Source organism: Ursus maritimus, unplaced genomic scaffold (assembly GCF_017311325.1).
Source record: "Ursus maritimus isolate PB19 unplaced genomic scaffold, ASM1731132v1 scaffold_6, whole genome shotgun sequence".
Classification (NCBI taxonomy): domain Eukaryota; kingdom Metazoa; phylum Chordata; class Mammalia; order Carnivora; family Ursidae; genus Ursus; species Ursus maritimus.
Genome location: NW_024426774.1, coordinates 53,669,121 through 53,688,050, shown reverse-complemented (window position 1 = coordinate 53,688,050; position 18,930 = coordinate 53,669,121). Strand labels below are relative to the sequence as shown.

The window sequence follows — 18,930 nt, the reverse complement described above, 5'->3', positions numbered from 1 at the left end:
AAGGTAAAATACTAGTTCCTCAAATGCTTTCTAAGATGTTGATTCAAAACAAAAGTTTATGACTTTTGCACTGTTACCTTTGCAATTGTAAGCATATTTTCTTTCTTTTTTTCTTAGAAAAAGATTGGGGGATTTCCATTTAGTTTTACTGTTAGTATAAATACAATGATTTCAGTAATATCATGCAGTGTACTCACATCCTGAAGTTTCTAAGACTTCATTAAGAAGTTATGCTGTTTGTGCAGGGATTTTCCATGGTGTTTAGTTGTAAAAAAAAAAATGCTGAATGGATGAAAAATGAGTAAAATCTGTGTTTTTTTTCCTTTCCTATTCATCATTGCTGTTTGTCCTCGGCGTGTAGGTAACTAATTTGCTGTTGTTCCCCTGAGGGAAATTCAAGTCAAAAAGTCATATTGAATTACTAGAAAAAGGTATTCCTATCTCAAAAGAACAAAGTATAATGATTTAAAAACAAACAAACAAACAACTTGGAATATTTAGCGGATTTTTTGGTGTGTCCTGTATGTATCTGTCCATGGTACTCTACTCATAGGAATACGTACAGAAAATAAATCTTAAGTAAACTACAAATGTGAACACTGACCAACTCCGACTGACAATTCTTACTTTTCATGAATTTAGAAAGTCCTGTTTCTTCCTTCCATTCTATCAATGGCATATTAAAAATAATTCAACAGATTTTCTTGGTGTTCCGTAAAAATCCAGCGAGCATTTTCATTCTGGGTCTCAGTTATTTGGTTGGGTTCTTTTCATATTTTTTACCCTGCTATGTTTTATGCATGGTTTGTGGTCTCCATGAAGAATCATGAAGTGATAGATGCTTAATAGAAGCCTTTATTTGTAGTAAAGGAGTTATTCCAAATTTATTCCAACGGGTTGGCGATCTCTGAGTTATAAACACCCAGATTATTGGAATGTCCTCCATATACACACGGATGTTCAACCGAGATCTTACTGCTATTCTCACTGCTGTGCAACCCCAGGACCCATTCACTGTCACCACAGTTTCTGTGAAAAAGAGAGAAACACTGAGCAAGGTGAGAGATGCGTGGCTTCCCAAATGCAGGAGGGATGAGCAAGGGTGGAGTGGTTGAGGGTGGGGGGATGTAATGACAAGTTTGGGAACTTGACCCTGGGCTCTTCCGAAAGGCTGGCATCTGCTGATTAGAACAACAACAAAACTTTCCCAGCACCAGCTGTATTTTTTTTTTAACCTTTACTTACTGCTCTACCTGAAATTCTGCCATTTAAAGATTCGTTTGCATTAACAAATTTTCTTTCGAAGATGCCCACATTTCTGGGAAGATGAGGGGGCAGCAGATTTTCTTGCTGAGTTTCTATTCATGCTTGCAGATCACTTTCTACCTCAATAGATCTGGCTCAGATGGAAAGGCTGGGTATTTGGGTTGTTGGGAGATGGTAAGTGTGAACTCAGAGCAGGAAAAGGTTAAGTCTGGGTGGGGTGTCCACAGTGGGAGGCCAAGTGCCCCTACAAGGCACTGGGAGACTGGGAAACTCCAGGACATGGGTGCTGAGTGGTGGAAGGGACATCTAAAAAAGGAAGTACTAAAAGCACTTACACATACTTTAGTATTTCCCTAGGTGGATTCTATGTACAGAAATATGAGGAAAAAACTCATCTTCCTCCTTCTTCTTATACTTTCTGACTTGCTGCACCTAGAGCTCAGATATCAGAACTTCATTCACTTAATGAATTGCTTCGGCTTTGATGAGCAAGCCTTGGGACCCGACACCATTCATAACTTGCTTCTGTGTGAAAATATGTTCCAATGTCCAAACGTCCTACTTACAGATTAACTTCAGAGTGTAATCTGTGCCTACACTGGGGTCTGCCTAAGTGGACTCATTGTTTTTCCATTGTCCCTCATTCCCCAGTCTTAATTTGGAAGCAAGTACTTTGTCAGGTTGAACTAGAAAGAGACACTGGGGAATGAGGCTTTATTTGGTAACATTTAGGTGATATTGGGGCATGTGACAGGACACTGATGATGCCACAGAAGTACGTGTATGGGTCACTACTCGGAACCCACGGGACAAACACCAAATCCTGACCGTGGCCCCTGAGGCTCTGAGGGGCCTTGCTCCGGTCATGTCTCCAGCTTCACGTGGTCCTGCTTTCCCAGGTTCCAGTTCTGTGGTTGTAGCATGCTTCCACCTGCTGTTCCCTGGCCTGCAGTCCTTTCTCCGCTTTCTGCCCTTTTAGGCTGCTCACCACACCCTCTTGATTTTCTCCACCCTTCAGATTCTGCTCCGCAGTCCTCCTCAGTTTTCTTTGTTTCAACACTCATAGACTTATATTTCTTTGTGATTGAATACAGTTGTACCTTTATCACCGTGATTATTTTGTTTCACATCTGTGCCCTCTGTCTGGAAAGCTCCATAGAAACAGGGACTCTTTTTGATTTTGTTCACCATTCGTGTCCGTCATGGTTGACGTAGTGTTTGGGACATAGTCGGAATTCAGTACATTTCTGTCAAAAGAATAAATGAATGGTAAGAGTGACCACTTATGCAAAAGATGATTACCTGTGTAGGGCTCATTTTTAAAGTCCGCACTTGACTTTTTAGAAAAGGAGGCAGTACGTTCATTGAGAGAGTTACTTTCTCCAGGCTCTGAGTCTCCATTTCTTCCATTAGGTCTCTGTGATGTCAGGAGTCCACTAAAGGGCTGAATAAGGCTGTGAGCTCCTTCCACAGGGGCTAACTATTAACAAGGAGTTGTCACTGTTTATCAGACCTAAATCAATGGGAAAGGAAAAGCTTCATGGCAAATCTCTGTTAAGCCAACCTTGGGAAACGTACCTAAACATTTCTTTTTATTCCAAATAATGTGTTTATTTAAAATTTGCTTATTCTTTTTTTTTTTAAAGATTTTATTTATTTATTTGACAGAGATAGAGACAGCCAGCGAGAGAGGGAACACAAGCAGGGGGAGTGGGAGAGGAAGAAACAGGCTTCCAGCGGAGGTGCCTGATGTGGGGCTTGAACCCAGAACGCCAGGATCACGCCCTGAGCCGAAGGCAGACGCTTAACGACAGAGCCACTCAGGCGCCCCATAAAATTTGCTTATTCTTAATCTTCTCCCTCACTTTTCCTTACCTCTGTCTTATCAGTCACTGCCATTAGTGTATCTGTGACACTGGCCATTTCTTATGCCTCTTCCAGAACCTCACACTGCCATGGCAGGTGCCAACATCTAAGTCCTTATCTTGGTTGCCAAAGGAACCACCTCAAGATTTTCAGGGAAGTCGTGGGTGGTAACATAAAACATATGAGAATGTGCCTCCCTCTGTTATTTTTCTTTGATCAACTGAGAATCGCTTTGGACTGAGAACAAGGAAATATTAAATACCTAAGGATGAGAAGAGATGCAAAAGGGAGGCGGAGGTAACAGAACCCTAATTCAAGTCAAACTCAAAGGTGAACCCTTGGATTTTAGACAATTATGTATTTGTATATCGGCTGCAAATTTGAAGGTAGATGAAGTCTACTGTGTTTCTCTTAAAAATGTGTAATTAGACTTATGGGGTCATGTTAGGTTTTCATTGATCTTATAAAATCCTTTCTAACGTCTCCGAGGACCCTGTGGCACGTCAGTCTGTATGACAGTATCAGTTACTAAGGTCCTCCAATAACCTGTTGCTGAAAAATTGTGGAGGCAGGTGTGGAGGAATGCTGTGGGGAAGGCCGATCCATGACTTGGCCACACTAAGGAAAAGCCAGAGTTCTAGAATTTTGTATTTAGCACCAAGTCTATGAGGTGTGAGCCTGGATGGAGTCTGAGCTGAGGGTGCAATTGTCTGCTGAGAGACAGTTGAGTTTTTTTGCTAGGGTCAAACTGGAAGACATGTCAAGTATTTAATTCATTGGGAAAACAAAACTTTTGCTTTATTTTTTAGAGTTGAAGTCAGGAAAAATGCACAAACAGCACGAAATTTTAGTTAGGTAAAGAGCTTTAAATTGTAATCGAAGGAAGTAGGAGTGTATTCCTGAGAGACTCTAGCAAACACTAAAAAGAATTCTGATTTCTTTCACTCAGTCCATCTTTTGTCCAAGATGAGCTGAAAGATTCTAAGGAAACGTCCCGGCTTTGGAGAATGCATTTCCTTTATGTTTTCTTATAGTTTTACTGATTTTCCTTGGTGCATATTCTTCAAGAGTTTAAGTATGTATCAAAAAGGATGGTAACAGCTGGAAATTGAAACTGGTTTTCTCCATGCAATGAAAAAGGAAATGCATTAGCTCATTCATTTAATATGCCATTGACAAGTCTGTACCCTGGACACTGGGGTAAGCCCGGGGCTAGAGAGTCTTAGAGGGGAATATGACCCTGTCCCTTCTTTCATATATCCTGTAATCAAGCCGAGGGGACATAGACTACAGAAATCAACAATCCTGCTAGAATGCGACGTGTGCTTGGATGGAGGAACGTCGGGAAAAGAAAAATTGGGGGTTAGGGAGGGGTGTCACTGAACAGCTTAGAGTCCCGCACATGCTTCTTAGAGGAGATGGCGGTTGAACTGAACCTAAAAAAGGTCACCAAGGAGGGTGCCTGGGTGGCTCAGTCATTAAGCATCTGCCTTCGGCTCAGGGCATGATCCCAGCGTTCTGGGATCGAGCCCCACATCAGGCTCCCCCTCTGGGAGCCTGCTTCTTCCTCTCCCACTCCCCCTGCTTGTGTTCCCTCTCTCACTGGCTGTGTCTCTCTCTGTCAAATAAATAAATAAAATCTTTAAAAAAAGAAGGGGGGGTCACCAAGGAGCTTGCCAGGAAGGACGCTGCAAAGGGGCTAGCACAGGGAACTCCGAAGAGGTGTGAGAGCAGTGCCTGCAGGGAGAGGGTGAGAAGGTCAGGAGGCTCAGGATCGGGGTGGGGACCCAGCAGCAGATAGGCTGAAAACACCCCAGAGGGAGAGGGAGATCGTGAAAGACCTTCCATGCCAGGCTCAAAAGCGTGACCTTTATCCTAAAGGCAAATGATTGCCACAGCAGGATTTTAAGAGCCAGGGTTAGAAAATCAGATCTGTATTTTAGAAAAATCATTCTGGCAGTGATTACACATTCTCAATGAAGACAAAACACTTCTTTATAATCTCCGAAGTATTCTAGCTGGTTCCTGAGAAAGGGTTGTCTATAATTCTCACCATTTATCCTCTTAACATAACACAGAAACATTATCCCATCTGACTTCTGGCTAAGTAGACACAGCCATGATCTGGAGAAGTGGGTTTGGGGTAGTTTTACATTCTTCCTAATAACCTGGCCCACTCGGATAGTTCCCCTACAGAAGAAACCCGACCTCTCCATACTGATGGGATGTTTGCACCAGCAGTCACTGGAAGGGCAGGAATGTCCTACGCACTGTGTAAGGGGCGAAATGCCGTATTCTCTCGTAGATGTGCTGTGTGAGAAAACAGGCAAGCGGAAAAACCCTTAATACCGGATGAAAGTTTAGCCAGCTTACAACACGGGCTGTACAGCCTTCATGCCTTTGCCTTTGAGCTGGCCGTTCTGACACCTTTCAAGACATGGTAGAATTGGCTCCGTGCGAAAGATGCGATTACAGATGGCCTTGGTTCTGAGTCGACATACATGTCTGAGACAGACGTTCTGTTTCCAAACACTTGAAGATGCATAAAGTAAAAGTGAAGGGGAGAACCTGGCTGGAAACTATGGAGTCTCGATACAAAATTGTAAATGAATTGTTGTAATGCTGGGGTGCCTTGCAGCTCGGCTTCTAACAAAACAAGAAGGTCCACAACCTTACACCTTCATTCACCCCCACAGTTGAAAGTTCAGATCCCTAATTAGGAGTTTTGCCTCGATGACAGAAAGAACCCTCTGACAGACAACCCATTTTTATTTATACCTGCTGACCCACTGACACTGGCAGTTCCTCTCCCTTGTGATGTAAATCTTGGGCACTTTTGGGGTTTTGTTTTTGCCTGGCTCAGAATAGGTTTGGGGAATGGGCAGTCCTGGGTGGGGGGAAGAGGGCGTCAGGAGGAAGAGAAAAATGGGAGCAGGGCTTTGACCTGCCAGAGAGGAGCCCCTGCTGACACGGTCAGTCTGACCCATTGAATGGCCTGAATACGGTAAATGCCGCTTTATCCTGCCTTGAAAGGCACGAGATAGCACAGTCTAAATGCCTGGGCATGCTTAAATAGGGACTCGGGATGTTTGAGTTGAGCGTGTTTGAAATCTGAGCTCTCTGACAGCCTGGGAGCTGCCACAGGTCACCTGCCTTGCTCCACAGGGACAGACCAGGTCTCACAAGAAATTGTCCGTAGACGAATTGTAGTACAAATTCCTTTCTTTGTTGGTTGGCCTCTTTCACTAGACCATGGCCTATAAAATTTTGTAAAAACAATTCTTAAATATTATTTGAAAGGGCAAATGGCCCACGCTGAAAGGTTTGACAGTTTGACATATAGTGCATGGTTTTGATAGCTCGGAAACTGGAAAGTGCGGCCAGGATTCTCCCCCCGCTCGTTAGAAGCCTGGTGTTTTTCACGGAGTGTCTTGTTGCTGCCGAGTCCCTCTGCTCCCTGCAATCTGACAGGCAATGAGTCTGCTTCAGTGAGCGTCAATCCTCTTAGACTAATTCGTGAGCGAGCAGAAAAATGGCTAGCACCTTTCCATCCAGCGTCCAAAAAGCCCAGAACCAGGTATTCCCAATTAAGGAGCCATTCGGATAATCATATCAAAGCAGATTGCTTCGGAGGCTTCTCGTAAGGCCAGAGCCAGTGCTGAGAGAGAGAGAGAGAGAGGGGAGCCCAGAGTTTCACTTGAGTGAGGGGGGGAAAGGGATTTGAGTGGCGCGGTCTCCTCAGAGCTGGGAAGTCGCAAGGAAGTGGATTTCTGCATGAGAACGTTGCATATGTGAGGGCAGCGTGGGCTCTGCGCCCATCGGCTGCCTCTGCATCGCCAAAGGCCATTTTCGGGAGCCTCTGGCCCCTCAGTCACTGGCCTGCTAGTTAATTGCCACGCAGACTTCATGACACATGGGCAGATAATATGACATTTTCGGTTTCTGTCACTAGCAAACGCCACGACGTTGCTTGCACTAGTTGCTAAGAAGCTGTCAGAAACCATTAGCAATTGGCTAAAGTCGCCCTATGGCATTTCCTCACAGCATCAGCAAAACGAGCATAAATCACCCACTGGAGCCTACTGCTATCCTAATGAGGCTGTAAGCTTGTTTATGGACTAGCATCATTTTTATGATTATTTCCACCTTTTCAGTTTGCCTTCATTTGGCGGCAGGAGAAGTCAGCTCCGGGAATGAAGTCACTGCTGACATTTTACAAATGTGGTTCAGAGCTGCTGCCCGCTGCCATGTGGTCGGCCGGCGGTTCTCCAAGTTTGTTTAGTGATCTTAAAAATAAAAAAAGGAAATAAATCCTCCCGAGACCGCATCGAGGTGACTGTATCGAATTGCAGAGTGAATGGAAATGCTAAAGGTACAATCGACCATTTAGACTTTTCCTCTGAGGTTGAGACGTTTGGAGATCAATTTTCAATTCTAGAAAGTGGAAGAGGTTAAACAATTTATTAAAATCTATGAAAGTGTTTGCTTTTAGAATCGTCTGTTTTATTATGCTCTTCTCCTTCTCCATCTTCTCCATTTCCCTCACTTGTGTCGGGAAGGAGCAGGGTTTATTGTTTTAGGCTTTTCTGAACATGCACCAGTATTTACACTGGATTGAAAGCATTTGCTTCCAATGAAAATCTTGTCTTAGATTACAACCCAGCAGTGTAATTTCCCTCCCAGATGGGAGTAAAGTAGCAGTATTTGCCTAAAAACAGTAGGAAGAACAAACTGTGCATTAAGCCAAGGCTGTTTTTGGCTTGAGCTAATGATGTAATAGAAACCTTTTATTCGGGAGAGGTCACTGCCAGGGACTGAAGGGGGTGATCTGGCTCCTGCTTGAAAGGTTTCTCCATTGTGTCTACATAAGTCTTCACTTAAAAAATTCTGTTCCTAATGCTGCTGCTTTCATACAGCAGAAATAAACAGGAAAGGTTCTGGTGAGTGTTACACATGGAATGCAGAAAGCCTTCCTCTCCTAATGGAGTATATAATTCAGGTGCCCTCAAGGCACGCTTTCAGGAATTCTTTTGCCTGAGGTAATGGGAAGCTAAGGCTGCTTTAAGGCCTTGATTATCTATTGATGCACAAAGCTGGAAAAAAGTCATCTCCGCTGGATTATAGTAGATATTTCCATAAATTATCAATGAATTCTCTTCGAGGCAGGCACTAGGCATTGCCTGCTAAATTAATCTGAAGGGGTTTTGAGACGGATGGAAAGGCTATTTTTTTTAAAGGTGGAAAACAATCATGGAGAGGTGGTGAAAAACTGTCATTAGGTTAGAAGCTTTTCATTTTTAATCAATGATCAAGTAATATGTTTCTTTTCCTCGGTTACCTTTTGCATATTGAAAGTGGATTAGCCCATTGAAATTTTAAATGCTGTTGAGTTGGTTTCTTTTCTCATGTTTCTTTAATGAATTGTTATTTTATATGGTGAATTGCTTCTCTGAATAAAAAGCCTCTTTAAATACTGGACTTTCAAGGAATTTATTAGGCAAATCCAAGGGGACTCCTTATAAAACACTTGGTTATGCAAATAACGAGAATTTGGTGGGGCGGAAGGAGCACTGATTTAGGGATGCGGGTGTCTGGTCGGCAAGGGCCTGCCAGCCCCATCCCTGCTGCGTGACCTTGGGCAAGTCACCTGAGCACTTTCTTTGCTGCTGCTACAGCGAGGGCTTTGGAGTTGTGGGTCTTTACGATCTCTTCCACTGAGAGCACAGCTATGATCCTGTGGAACTTAAACAGAACAGATGAATTTTTAAATACAATAAAATGATGGATTTTTAAATTAAGAAAAATCACACTCAGAAAAGTTCTGCAGAAGTTTTGCGTTTGTGGCATATGCTGTAATCATAGCAGAAATGTTGAAATTTAGTCTGTTCCTCACCCAACAGTTTTTAAACTTTACCTCAGTACAAGTTAAGGCAATTTGGGGGCAATTTCCTTTTGGGGGGGGTGCGGATGGGCAGGGGACTCCTGAGGGCGCTGTTAAGAACAATTGACTGATGGCAACATAATGACTATAGATTAGACTGGAATAACTGAAATCAAGGTAGTACATTTGTACCTAGAGTATTTAGGTAACAGAAATAAGGGCTACGAAATAAGTTCACGAAGTGGTGTGACTGAGTGTGAGGCTAGTTATAATGCACAGCGGCTAGGAAACTTGTCTTCCCGGAGTACCCGATTCCTGGGGCATGTCCACGGCTCTCCAGTGACGTACATAACCCAGCGAACGTGCTCTCAGGTGTATGCGTTGCCTCATTGCAAAGCCTTGCTGCTGTAACTCTTCTTCCTGGGCCCGATCCACCTGTCCCTTTCTCAAGGTCGGTAGCTTCCTCGGAGAGCTGGGGCAGCAGGGAGGGAGGCACGTTTGACAGAAGCTAAGCTGCTTTTTAGCGTAGTGGATTTAGTCCGGGCTTGTTTTCCCTCCGAACTTTTGTGCCAGAACACAAGGTACTTAGTTTCCATTTGTACCTTGTGACTTGTTTTGGACAGTGGGGTTATATGGGCTGAAATTTCACTTTTTGTCTTATTAAACACGGCACTGTAAAAGAAATACTACGTTTTTGTTTGTTTGTTTTATTGTGTCACGGAGCCAGAATATTTTCTAGAAGAAACAACATAAATGTTATAACACAAATCAATGGAAGAATAGGATCCAGTATTCAGGAATTTGTAAACAGGTGATTTTTCAAATGAGAGAAATTTAGATCTAGAAGAAATTTTAGAAACTGCCTGGATTTTTAGGATAATGCAGTTCCAATTGACTATTAGTTTAACATCACTTTATTTGACTTACATAGTAATTGTTTCCTAATTAAAAAACTATTTCAGGAGTTTTGCCCTTACTAAACTTGATGCTCTCTCTTTATGACAAGAAAAATTATATTCTATTTGAAGCATTCCTATGTCAAACCGCTTAGATGATGAATTACTTACATTTCCATGGCCTACTTTAGTCTTAAGATAGATCACTTGTGGAAATAGTTGATATCTTAAATGCATCTTCTCACAAGTTGACATCAAGGACTGTATGTGGGTTTGAATCCCCGGGCAAGGACAGAACCTCTGCCCATGGCCACCACCATATTTGACTCCCCAGCAGGAGTTTCACTTAACACATCTCAGCTGTACACATCTGAATCATTACCATGGCAACAAAGAAAGCTACTAAAGAGATTGGCTATTTCCCTTCATTCCCTTTGACCTTTCCCACTGTTCTTTGGAAGAAGTTCCTTAGACCTGACTACTTTTGAGCCTAGGCCTTGTTCTTTCTCTTTGTCTTGGAAAAAAACAAAACAAAACAAAAACAGTACCAAATAAACTATTAATCATTTATATTGCTCTTTTGGTTTTGTGTATATCCAGAGGCATTCTATTTGAATAAAGCATGTCAAGGTAGCATCAGTCAAAATTTGATTCACTATGTTTGCAGGTGATGGCTTGGACAACAGTGTAGCTTCCCCCAGCACAGGTGACGATGATGATCCAGATAAGGACAAAAAGCGTCACAAAAAGCGTGGCATCTTTCCCAAAGTAGCCACAAATATCATGAGGGCGTGGCTGTTCCAGCATCTAACAGTAAGTGGATTCTAAATGACATATGTACACTAAATATCGACGGTGAACCAGTTGTGATAGAAAAAAAAATGAGGGAAAAATTATCCCTCTGCACTTGGAATATTTCCTAAATCACTGTGTTCCCCTAGTTTTGACAAAAGTGTTAGCACTTAATTTCCTAGATACTTACCCCAAATGAGGAGTTTTGTTTGAAGTTCACTATTGCAATTTTGGTAACTGTAAGTTATAAGGTTTAGGAGTTCATGGGACTTGTGATTTTAAGTATGTATGTTAATGATGTTGCTTTTCTCCGTGTGACTCTGAGGTCCCTAGAACCAACTCCTACTAAGAAGAAAGTAAGCCAAACCCCAGAGAGAAGGACTTGATTTCTTCTAACACTTTAGTGGACCTTTATAGCAAATGGTCCAAAAAAGTTTAAATCTTGTTGCAATGGCAAGATGCTCCCATAATTTGCTTTTAAGTGGTTTGAATGCCCTGGTTGCCATTACAAAACATTCATCTGAGTCAGGGCTGCACAGTGAAAGTTGTCCCTGTACTTAGAACTGTAAAGGAAAACAGCAATATAGAGTCAGCGTTTCCTGTGTAGTCCCTTGTGACTTTTCAAGCAGAGTAACAGTTTATATTGTCTGTGTGAGTATTGCTGTTTTCACTGCGGGAATTCTCCTGGAGATGTGAGAAACTGGAGATTGGGGGCTTTATGCCACCAAGGGATTTGTTTTGTTTGGTTATTGTTCTGAATGAATTTCATGTTCAAAATATTTATAATCATAATATTTGCGTGGATATTTTTGTAAGTGCATACTGATTTAATGACATCTAAGGAAGAAGACCAAATGAAAATTTATGGATAAAATAATATTTTAAAACTCAGCAAAATTGTTGGCAAGGGGGACTTTCACTAATAGGGACAAAGGTTGAATTTAAATAGGTCATAGCCTAGCCTAGCCTAGCCTAGCCCAGCCTAAAATGAGTGAATGCTAAACATCTTGGCTTTTTGAAAAATGTCAGAAGAAAACTCTTTATGTTACTATTTTTAGCCTAGTTTGCTTTTTCTGAAAGTCATTTATTTTTAAGTATCAAGGTTAATTCTGCATTGTCCCCGGTGTGTCCAGGTCTGTTGACCCTCACGCCTTTGCCCACTTTCAGAGCTATGTTCCTCAGTGACTGGTACAGGGAGACACACAGGGGCTGTCGAAGGCCACACTGGTTCTGCTCCGCTGGATAGATAGGCTGTGCCTCCAATAACACTTGAGGGTATACATTAATCCAGATTTTCCAGCATCTGTGAATAAAATAAAAACTAAGAGTAGCAGGAGTAACTAAAAAAAAAAAAAAAAAAAAAAAAAAAAAAAAATAGTATCCTCCCTCTCTTCCAGCCACCGTGATTCCAATAAAAAAAAAAAAAAAAGAAGAGAAAAAAAAAAAAAAAAAAAAAAAAAAAAAAAATAGTATCCTCCCTCTCTTCCAGCCACCGTGATTCCAAGCAGCAACTAGACCCCACTGACAGTTTGGAATCGGCTCTGGAGGTTGGTTAATACTGGTAGTTGGTTGAAGCTTGAGATGGCGGAGTGGATTTTAACATCATATTAGGTTTACCTAAAACCCAATTCAGGTGCCATTACTTATCTGACAACTCCTGCATAGATGTGGATAGTTTGAGATCTGCCTCGTGCAAGTTTGCTGCTGAGGGTTAGCAGCCGCGACTGAAGGGGGGGCGGGGCGGGCTCGGGTCTGGAGGGCACGGAGGGCACAGCAGGAGGAATAAAGAGCAGGAGAGAAGACGTGACAATCAGTCAGTGGTGCTGATGCGGCCATGCTATTTCGTCACCGGGGCTTCACCAGCCAACCTGATCTGGAGGATGAGGGCGGGAGGGGACAAAATCAGGTGGCCCCTGAAGTTACAACCTGAGTCTATTTCCTGTACTAACAGAAAAAAAAAAAAAAAGAATGGATTTCGTCAGCCTCCATCTCCGTCCGCAGAGGAGCGTTAGCTTTCCTTGAAGCTGAGGTGCCCCTGAATAAAATATAATCAAATATTGGTTCAGACAGAATCAGGAGAGAGAGAAGCAAGTTCTTTTATTCATCCACCAGATTTCCTGGTTTTCTAGGTCATACCCTTGTGAAGAACCTTGCAGAGAGCCCTATTATCTTCTTAAAACAAAACGAAACGGAAAACTTCTTTCGCAGCCGGCAAGATCTTACCTGCATTGCGGTGCTTTTCGTGGTCCCTATGTTATTTGGGCAATTGGATCAGAAATTATTCATAAACTGCCTGATTTCTTGAGGTCTGGCTAATTTCTTTCAGTTTGGGGGTCTGTGCTGGCCTGTACCACTACCCTGGGAGAGGAAACCCATGTGTCCCCATCTCCCTGGCTGGCTGTGAAGGCTCACAGAAATTGCGTGGTGGTTTGATGGGGCATGGCCACCTGCCTCCCCACTCCACTGCCATGTGCTCATACAAAGATATCGATAATGGTAACCATCTCGAAAAAGCAAATGTCTCATAATATCATCTAAAAGGCAAAGGAAATATATTTAAATTTTCTCCCTCTTTCCTTCCCCCAATGAAAGCCATTCCCCTCCCTCTTCTCTAATTGCAAGACCAGATAGATCTCCAGTTACCAGGAACGCCCTTCTCCTTGTCTTGTTATACTTCTTGAAGGAATGGACAAACTGCTTAGGTAATTGTTTATAGTCAGGAGATGATAAGAAATTCTATGGGGAAAAACCTCTAGAGCTGAAGGAGAGTTTTGTTATTTGTTCAAATGTAAGTAAGTAGTGATATCTCCATACTAATCTTTGAGCAACTGTATTTCAAGTTCTGAGAGGTCTTCGAGATGCACAATTCATTTGGAAGATGCTACAAATTTTAAATGATTACATTCTTGCTCTATGATTAATGTAACTTCTCTAGAAAATCCTGTGTGAAATCTTGCAAGATATGAAAGCGCAACTGAAACTCTGGCTAATTAAAACAATAGCAGTAACAATTTATTAGCAAACTGTAAAAACTAATCTTTTAAATGCCAAAAGGCATATTATAAAACCTCGCATACCTTTTTGAAAGCAAATTCCTATTCTTTTTTCTTTTTCAAATAAATGGGTCAGTCTTTACTTTGGATTTATTCAGTTAAAACAGCAACAACAACAAAAAACTTGCCTTCGAAAGGGCTTTCAAGCATTTGTATGTTGGAGGAGTAGAATAGGCCCTGGAAAAAAACCAAACGACAACAACAACAACAAGTTTCTGGATTTGCACCCCAGCTGCGTAAGAAACATGTGCTGTTCCACAGCTGTCCACAGGTAGATTGAATCAGTAGCACATTTTACTACTCGAAGGAGAGGACGAAAGCTTCATTCTTGGACTCACAGTCTCTAGTGAGCTAAACTGGAAATACTTGTATATGATGAAAATAATAAAAGAAAAGGGAAACAGATTTTAAACTTTGGTGATTATGGGGGTAAAAGGAAATTTCGGTGATGTAAATTTCCACCCCAGTCTTAGTTGAACATTTGCCAGGTTTGATAACCAGAGAAGGTCTCTTAAAAGAAACTATTCCCTGGAATTGAAAAGAATGACTGACATTATTTAGATAATAAGAGAGAATGAGAAAGAAAACAAAAGCATTTCTTAATAGAAATGCTTGCGTTTGCCTGAAGACAAATTACTGCAAACAATCAAAAAATCCTTCATATTTGAGTGTGAGTCACTGTATAGTCAGTTCAGGGGCATATGCTCCATGAAGGTTTCTTTTTTCTTCTTAAAGGCATTATTCCAACTATAACTATAACCTACTATGTCATAATGTTTAAACTCGTTGTGTTTTGCATATTGCCAGTACTTTTGCTACATAGTGTTACAAAGATATGTGCCTTAGGGCCTAGTGAAAATGAGAAGAGATAAATACAGTGTTTAAGGTAAAAATCAAGGGTTTTCTGTTTTGTCTGGTTTTCCTACCCTATTGCACATTTACCCCATTGCATATTGCAGATTTAAATATAATCTAAATAGAAAAGTGGTTAATATGGTTCTTATTTAAAATATGCAGTGACATATTTTCCTGCATGGGAGCTGCTCTGTGTCCCAGGAGGCTTGAAAGTTAGGAAGAATACAGGCTGTTAAAATACACACCTGCGGGTTCAGGTGAAGAAACCATTCAAGGGGCGACACATCTGGCATTGACCAGTTGGGGAGGTGACCCTCAAGGTGAATTGATTTTTATTCACATTCTCTTGGATTCCTTTCACTGATCTTTGGGATCTCATTGGGTACTTAACAGAGACACTTTGTTTCTACATCAGATACACATATTTTACTCTTTGGTTTTGTTTTGTTTGTTTCTTATTGTGAACTTCTAGCCTGGAAAATATTTTTTTTGTCTGTGGCAAAATTTATGTCTCAATTTCTGATTTATAAGACTTTCCTCTCAATGTGGATAAAGCCAAAGTGAGGGGCTGTAGAATCTTCCAGGTTGAGAATGGCGTTTCCATAGAAACACTATTAGATGAAAAGTGCCCTGCGGGTCCGCCACTCTAAGGATGGAGTAAATGGAATTGAATTGGGAATTGAATGCTCTAGAAGAGACAGATGTTGTTTCATTGGTTTTGCTTTTGGTAACAAGATCTGTTGGCGACATCTTAGTGTCATATCTCTGCTTGCAGTTTTGGAAGAATTGTTCTCTAAACATTAGGAATTATTATTACACTGAAAAAGTACCTCTCCTTGGTATCCAGACAACCCGTTCTGTTGATCAAGGTGAGTGCAAGGTCAAAAGGCAGACAGAGGGACCTGTAGGCAGGCATTAGGTAGGTAGCGGATGGGATTTGCTCCCCTTCTTCCAGTTCTATTTTTCTGTCCCTCACCTCTAAACTTTGATAGCTTTAACAGTAAATATTTCGATTGTGCCTAACTAGCTAGCATGATGCTGCTACAATTAGTCCTAAGAAGATAGTGGGGCAGGAGACTGTATTCTCAAGCTCTTGCCTGGAATGGGAATCAGGGTGGTACAAAGTATTTGAGAAAGACAGTCGCTCCTTTAAACCAGTCCTAACTTTTCTTCACGTTCATGTGCCTGAGCTGAGGAAGGTGGTTTGTGGAGACAGCAACTCTGAGTCCTTCTTTGCTGCATGTTATCTGCAGATTCTTTCAAGATTCTTGAAAACTAGTGTATAGCGGTGAGAATTTTTTCCCTTTCAGATGTCCATGTACCTTATCAAAAATGAGCTCTCTGAAACCTATAAGAATATCTTTGTAGTTACTGTTTTCTCTCCCATGCAGTAGCCATTCACCTTCACAGCCTTTCGTGATGATGATGGGCCAGAGCTAGGCTTTGCCAAAACTAACCCAAGTTGGCATGACAAATGCCTCTATCTTAATTTTAAAAGGTCTCTGCTACTTTGGAGATAGCATATTTCCACTGTGATTGCATCGGACCCTGATGATTTTTCACCCAGTTGGGAATCATCTCTCTCAGGGGGAAAAGGAAATAGATTATTTAATTACTTGGAGGCACTATTGGAATGCCCTAATTCTTCTGTGATACATGTCATATAAAGTCTGTTTTAACAATGAAGCGGGTGGTTTCTAGATTCTGGGGCAACTGCTTTTTTCTCTTTCTTAGCTGGTTATTGAAATCCTAATGGGATGGGTGATGAATTTTCTTAGGTCAGGTAAACTGAAAAGGCTACAGCTGGAATTCTTCACCCAGAAGAATCGGAGTTAATACTAATGATCATTGTGAATTAGAAGATCAAAGGCAAAGCATCAGCCGGTTCTCCAAGTCGTTGCCCCAGAGGCCATTAGTGACCTGGCAGAGCTCTCTCGAAGCCTTCCACACACCTCCTTCCCCTTGTCCCAGCCTTTCCTCCCCATCATGGTTGTGCACCTCTGACCTGGGGTAATTACAGTTGGTTGATGAGGGGGCATGGGGGGGGGCGGGGAACAATCAAAAGTAAAAACAAAAGCCCAACTTTAAAATTGCCCATTTACCCAGGTACATAGGACTCATAAGCAAATGAGCTCTGACTGGGGCTCTATGTTATTTTGGGGATGCGACTGAGATTTTTGTGCCCAAATGCTTTGTTCATGTCGCCAACGATTGGTGCCTTATACAAGGGGCTTGTGTAGAGTCTAGCTGGCGATTTGTCAGCTCATACTAAAATTTTCTTTTGTTTCCAAGGGTAAGTTAAAAATACACGGTAGTTCAGTTTTCTGATATGCTCTCAATTGGGCTAATTAAATAAAAGAAAAAAATTAAATAAAATTAATTCAAAACTAAAGTGCCCATGTAAGCACAATTTATTTATTTATTTTATTTTATATATTTATTTTTTTTAAAGTTCCATGATTCATTACTTATAAGCACAATTTATTAAGTTGATGGTTGCTGATACACGTAACTGCTTGAAAACTAGCCAGCCATTTATACCTCAGAGCATACATCAATATCATGTCTTCTTCTGATTCCTCTGATACGTTTTTGAAGGTAAAGTATCAAATTCGGTCAATGAGTCTGAAGCTGCTCCCCCTCCATCTATCTTTCAGATTGAACCTGGAGCATTGCGTATATATGTGTGAATGTATCTTTTAAACGAATTCAGTCCAACCCTTAGGAATTTCATATAATATAATCTTGACTTTTTACTTTCTCAATGTTTAAGATTCCTAGTGAAGGTACTTTGCTTTAGTGTATAAAGGTTTGATGGAGAGAAAATCAGTTGTTTCTGTTTTAGAAAGGATTCTAGTGTTTTGGTTTGGTTTGGTTGGTTGGTTGATTTGCCAGTAGAAGGAAATCTGTACGTCATGGAATTTAGGCTACTTTATTTGACCTAGCTGGAAACATCCCCATCGCATCTCAGTCTTCCTTATGGAAGCGTTAAGTATGACCGTGGGTGCATGTATGTCCCTACATACGTGGACATTTTTCTGTAGGACAAATCTCTTTGAACTCCTGCTATCCCTACCAATCCCAGTCGAGGAAATGGATCCATTTTACTTGTTTCTATCCCCTAAATGTTCAGGGCATGATTTTTCTGTTTTTGCTGTTGTGGCTATATGCCAGGAGATAACCAATAGCGGAGGCCCCATTGTAACTGATGGTCTATTGCTCAGGTCACAAAACCCTGTTGGTCATGGTCCAAGTTTATGTATAATAACTGAATGCCATGAGGTAGCAACAAATATTTCACTAAGGCTCCAAACAGTGATAGTGACTGTGTGGATTCCCATCAAAATGGCTGATACTGACAAGGGTGTTTCAATACTGCTTGTCCCTAGGTTTGCAGAGCTCTGAGCCCTGGAAAGCTGGCTCACCTCCGTGGACTTGATACTCACCCTAGTGTGTCAAGAGCAGGAGAGAGCCCTTAGGGATGCAGATAGGCACCCGTTTCTTGATGGGCCTGTGGAGAGGCTCTAAGAGCAAAGGAGTAGCTGAAAGAGTTATGCCAGGCAATTTTCTAACATTTTAAAGACCTTTAGTCCTGGTTTGTTCTTGCCATTGCAAAATGCCTTCACTCAGCAAATTACAGCCCAGTAGAGATGTATGGGTACAGCCCAAACAAGATGTATGGCTTTGTCTGTGAACACTATAAAGAAGAGATGGGCCTCCAATAACTTGGAGTTATAAACATGAACACTCCAAGTTAGTCGGTATGAGATACAAATTACTTGGTTTTATAATACATTATTCAAGCTATTTTGAACTAGAGGGCTTTGGTTGTCGGAAATGACCACTTGTCCTCCTGGTGTTATCTCTTCAGACAAAATGGGACCATATACGTGAACTTCCCCTGTTCTGCATCTTTGCTTTTCAGTTCTTAATCTTCTGCAGTCAGTTTTCATCTGTTCTCACATTAACTTTATGGCTGGCGTCCCTCCAGGGCTCGTGTGCTCTCCCGTGACATGAGTGACCTCTGAGAATTCAGGGTCCTAGGAAGTTCTTGGGGTGCCTGGGGGGTCAAGAGGCATAGTCCCTGAACAGGAACACCCATCCTAAGAAAGATCAATGAGTAGAGATAATTCCTATCGCGGGTAATGGAATTTCAGGAATAATTTCCATTATGTAAAGAAAAGCCAGTTTCCAAACTTCTTGGGGGAGAAACTCCACAAAAAATGACCTGATTTCATGTCACATGAAATTATCTCCTGCCTACGTAATGTTACTTTTTTTCATTTGCTTTTTTTTTTTTTTTTAAATGATCTATTAATGG

The 18,930-nt window shown here is 41.6% G+C and overlaps 1 protein-coding gene across 2 annotated transcripts in view; it reads left to right on the top strand.

Annotated features, from left to right (window-relative positions):
* Positions 1–18,930, top strand: part of MEIS1 (Meis homeobox 1) — a 132,147-nt gene that overhangs the window by 63,074 nt on the left and 50,143 nt on the right. For both annotated transcript variants that reach the window (XM_040623398.1, XM_040623399.1), the window contains exon 7: positions 10,577–10,722. In XM_040623398.1, the coding sequence (XP_040479332.1) occupies positions 10,577–10,722 (146 nt within the window). The remainder of the gene's footprint in view (positions 1–10,576; positions 10,723–18,930) is intronic.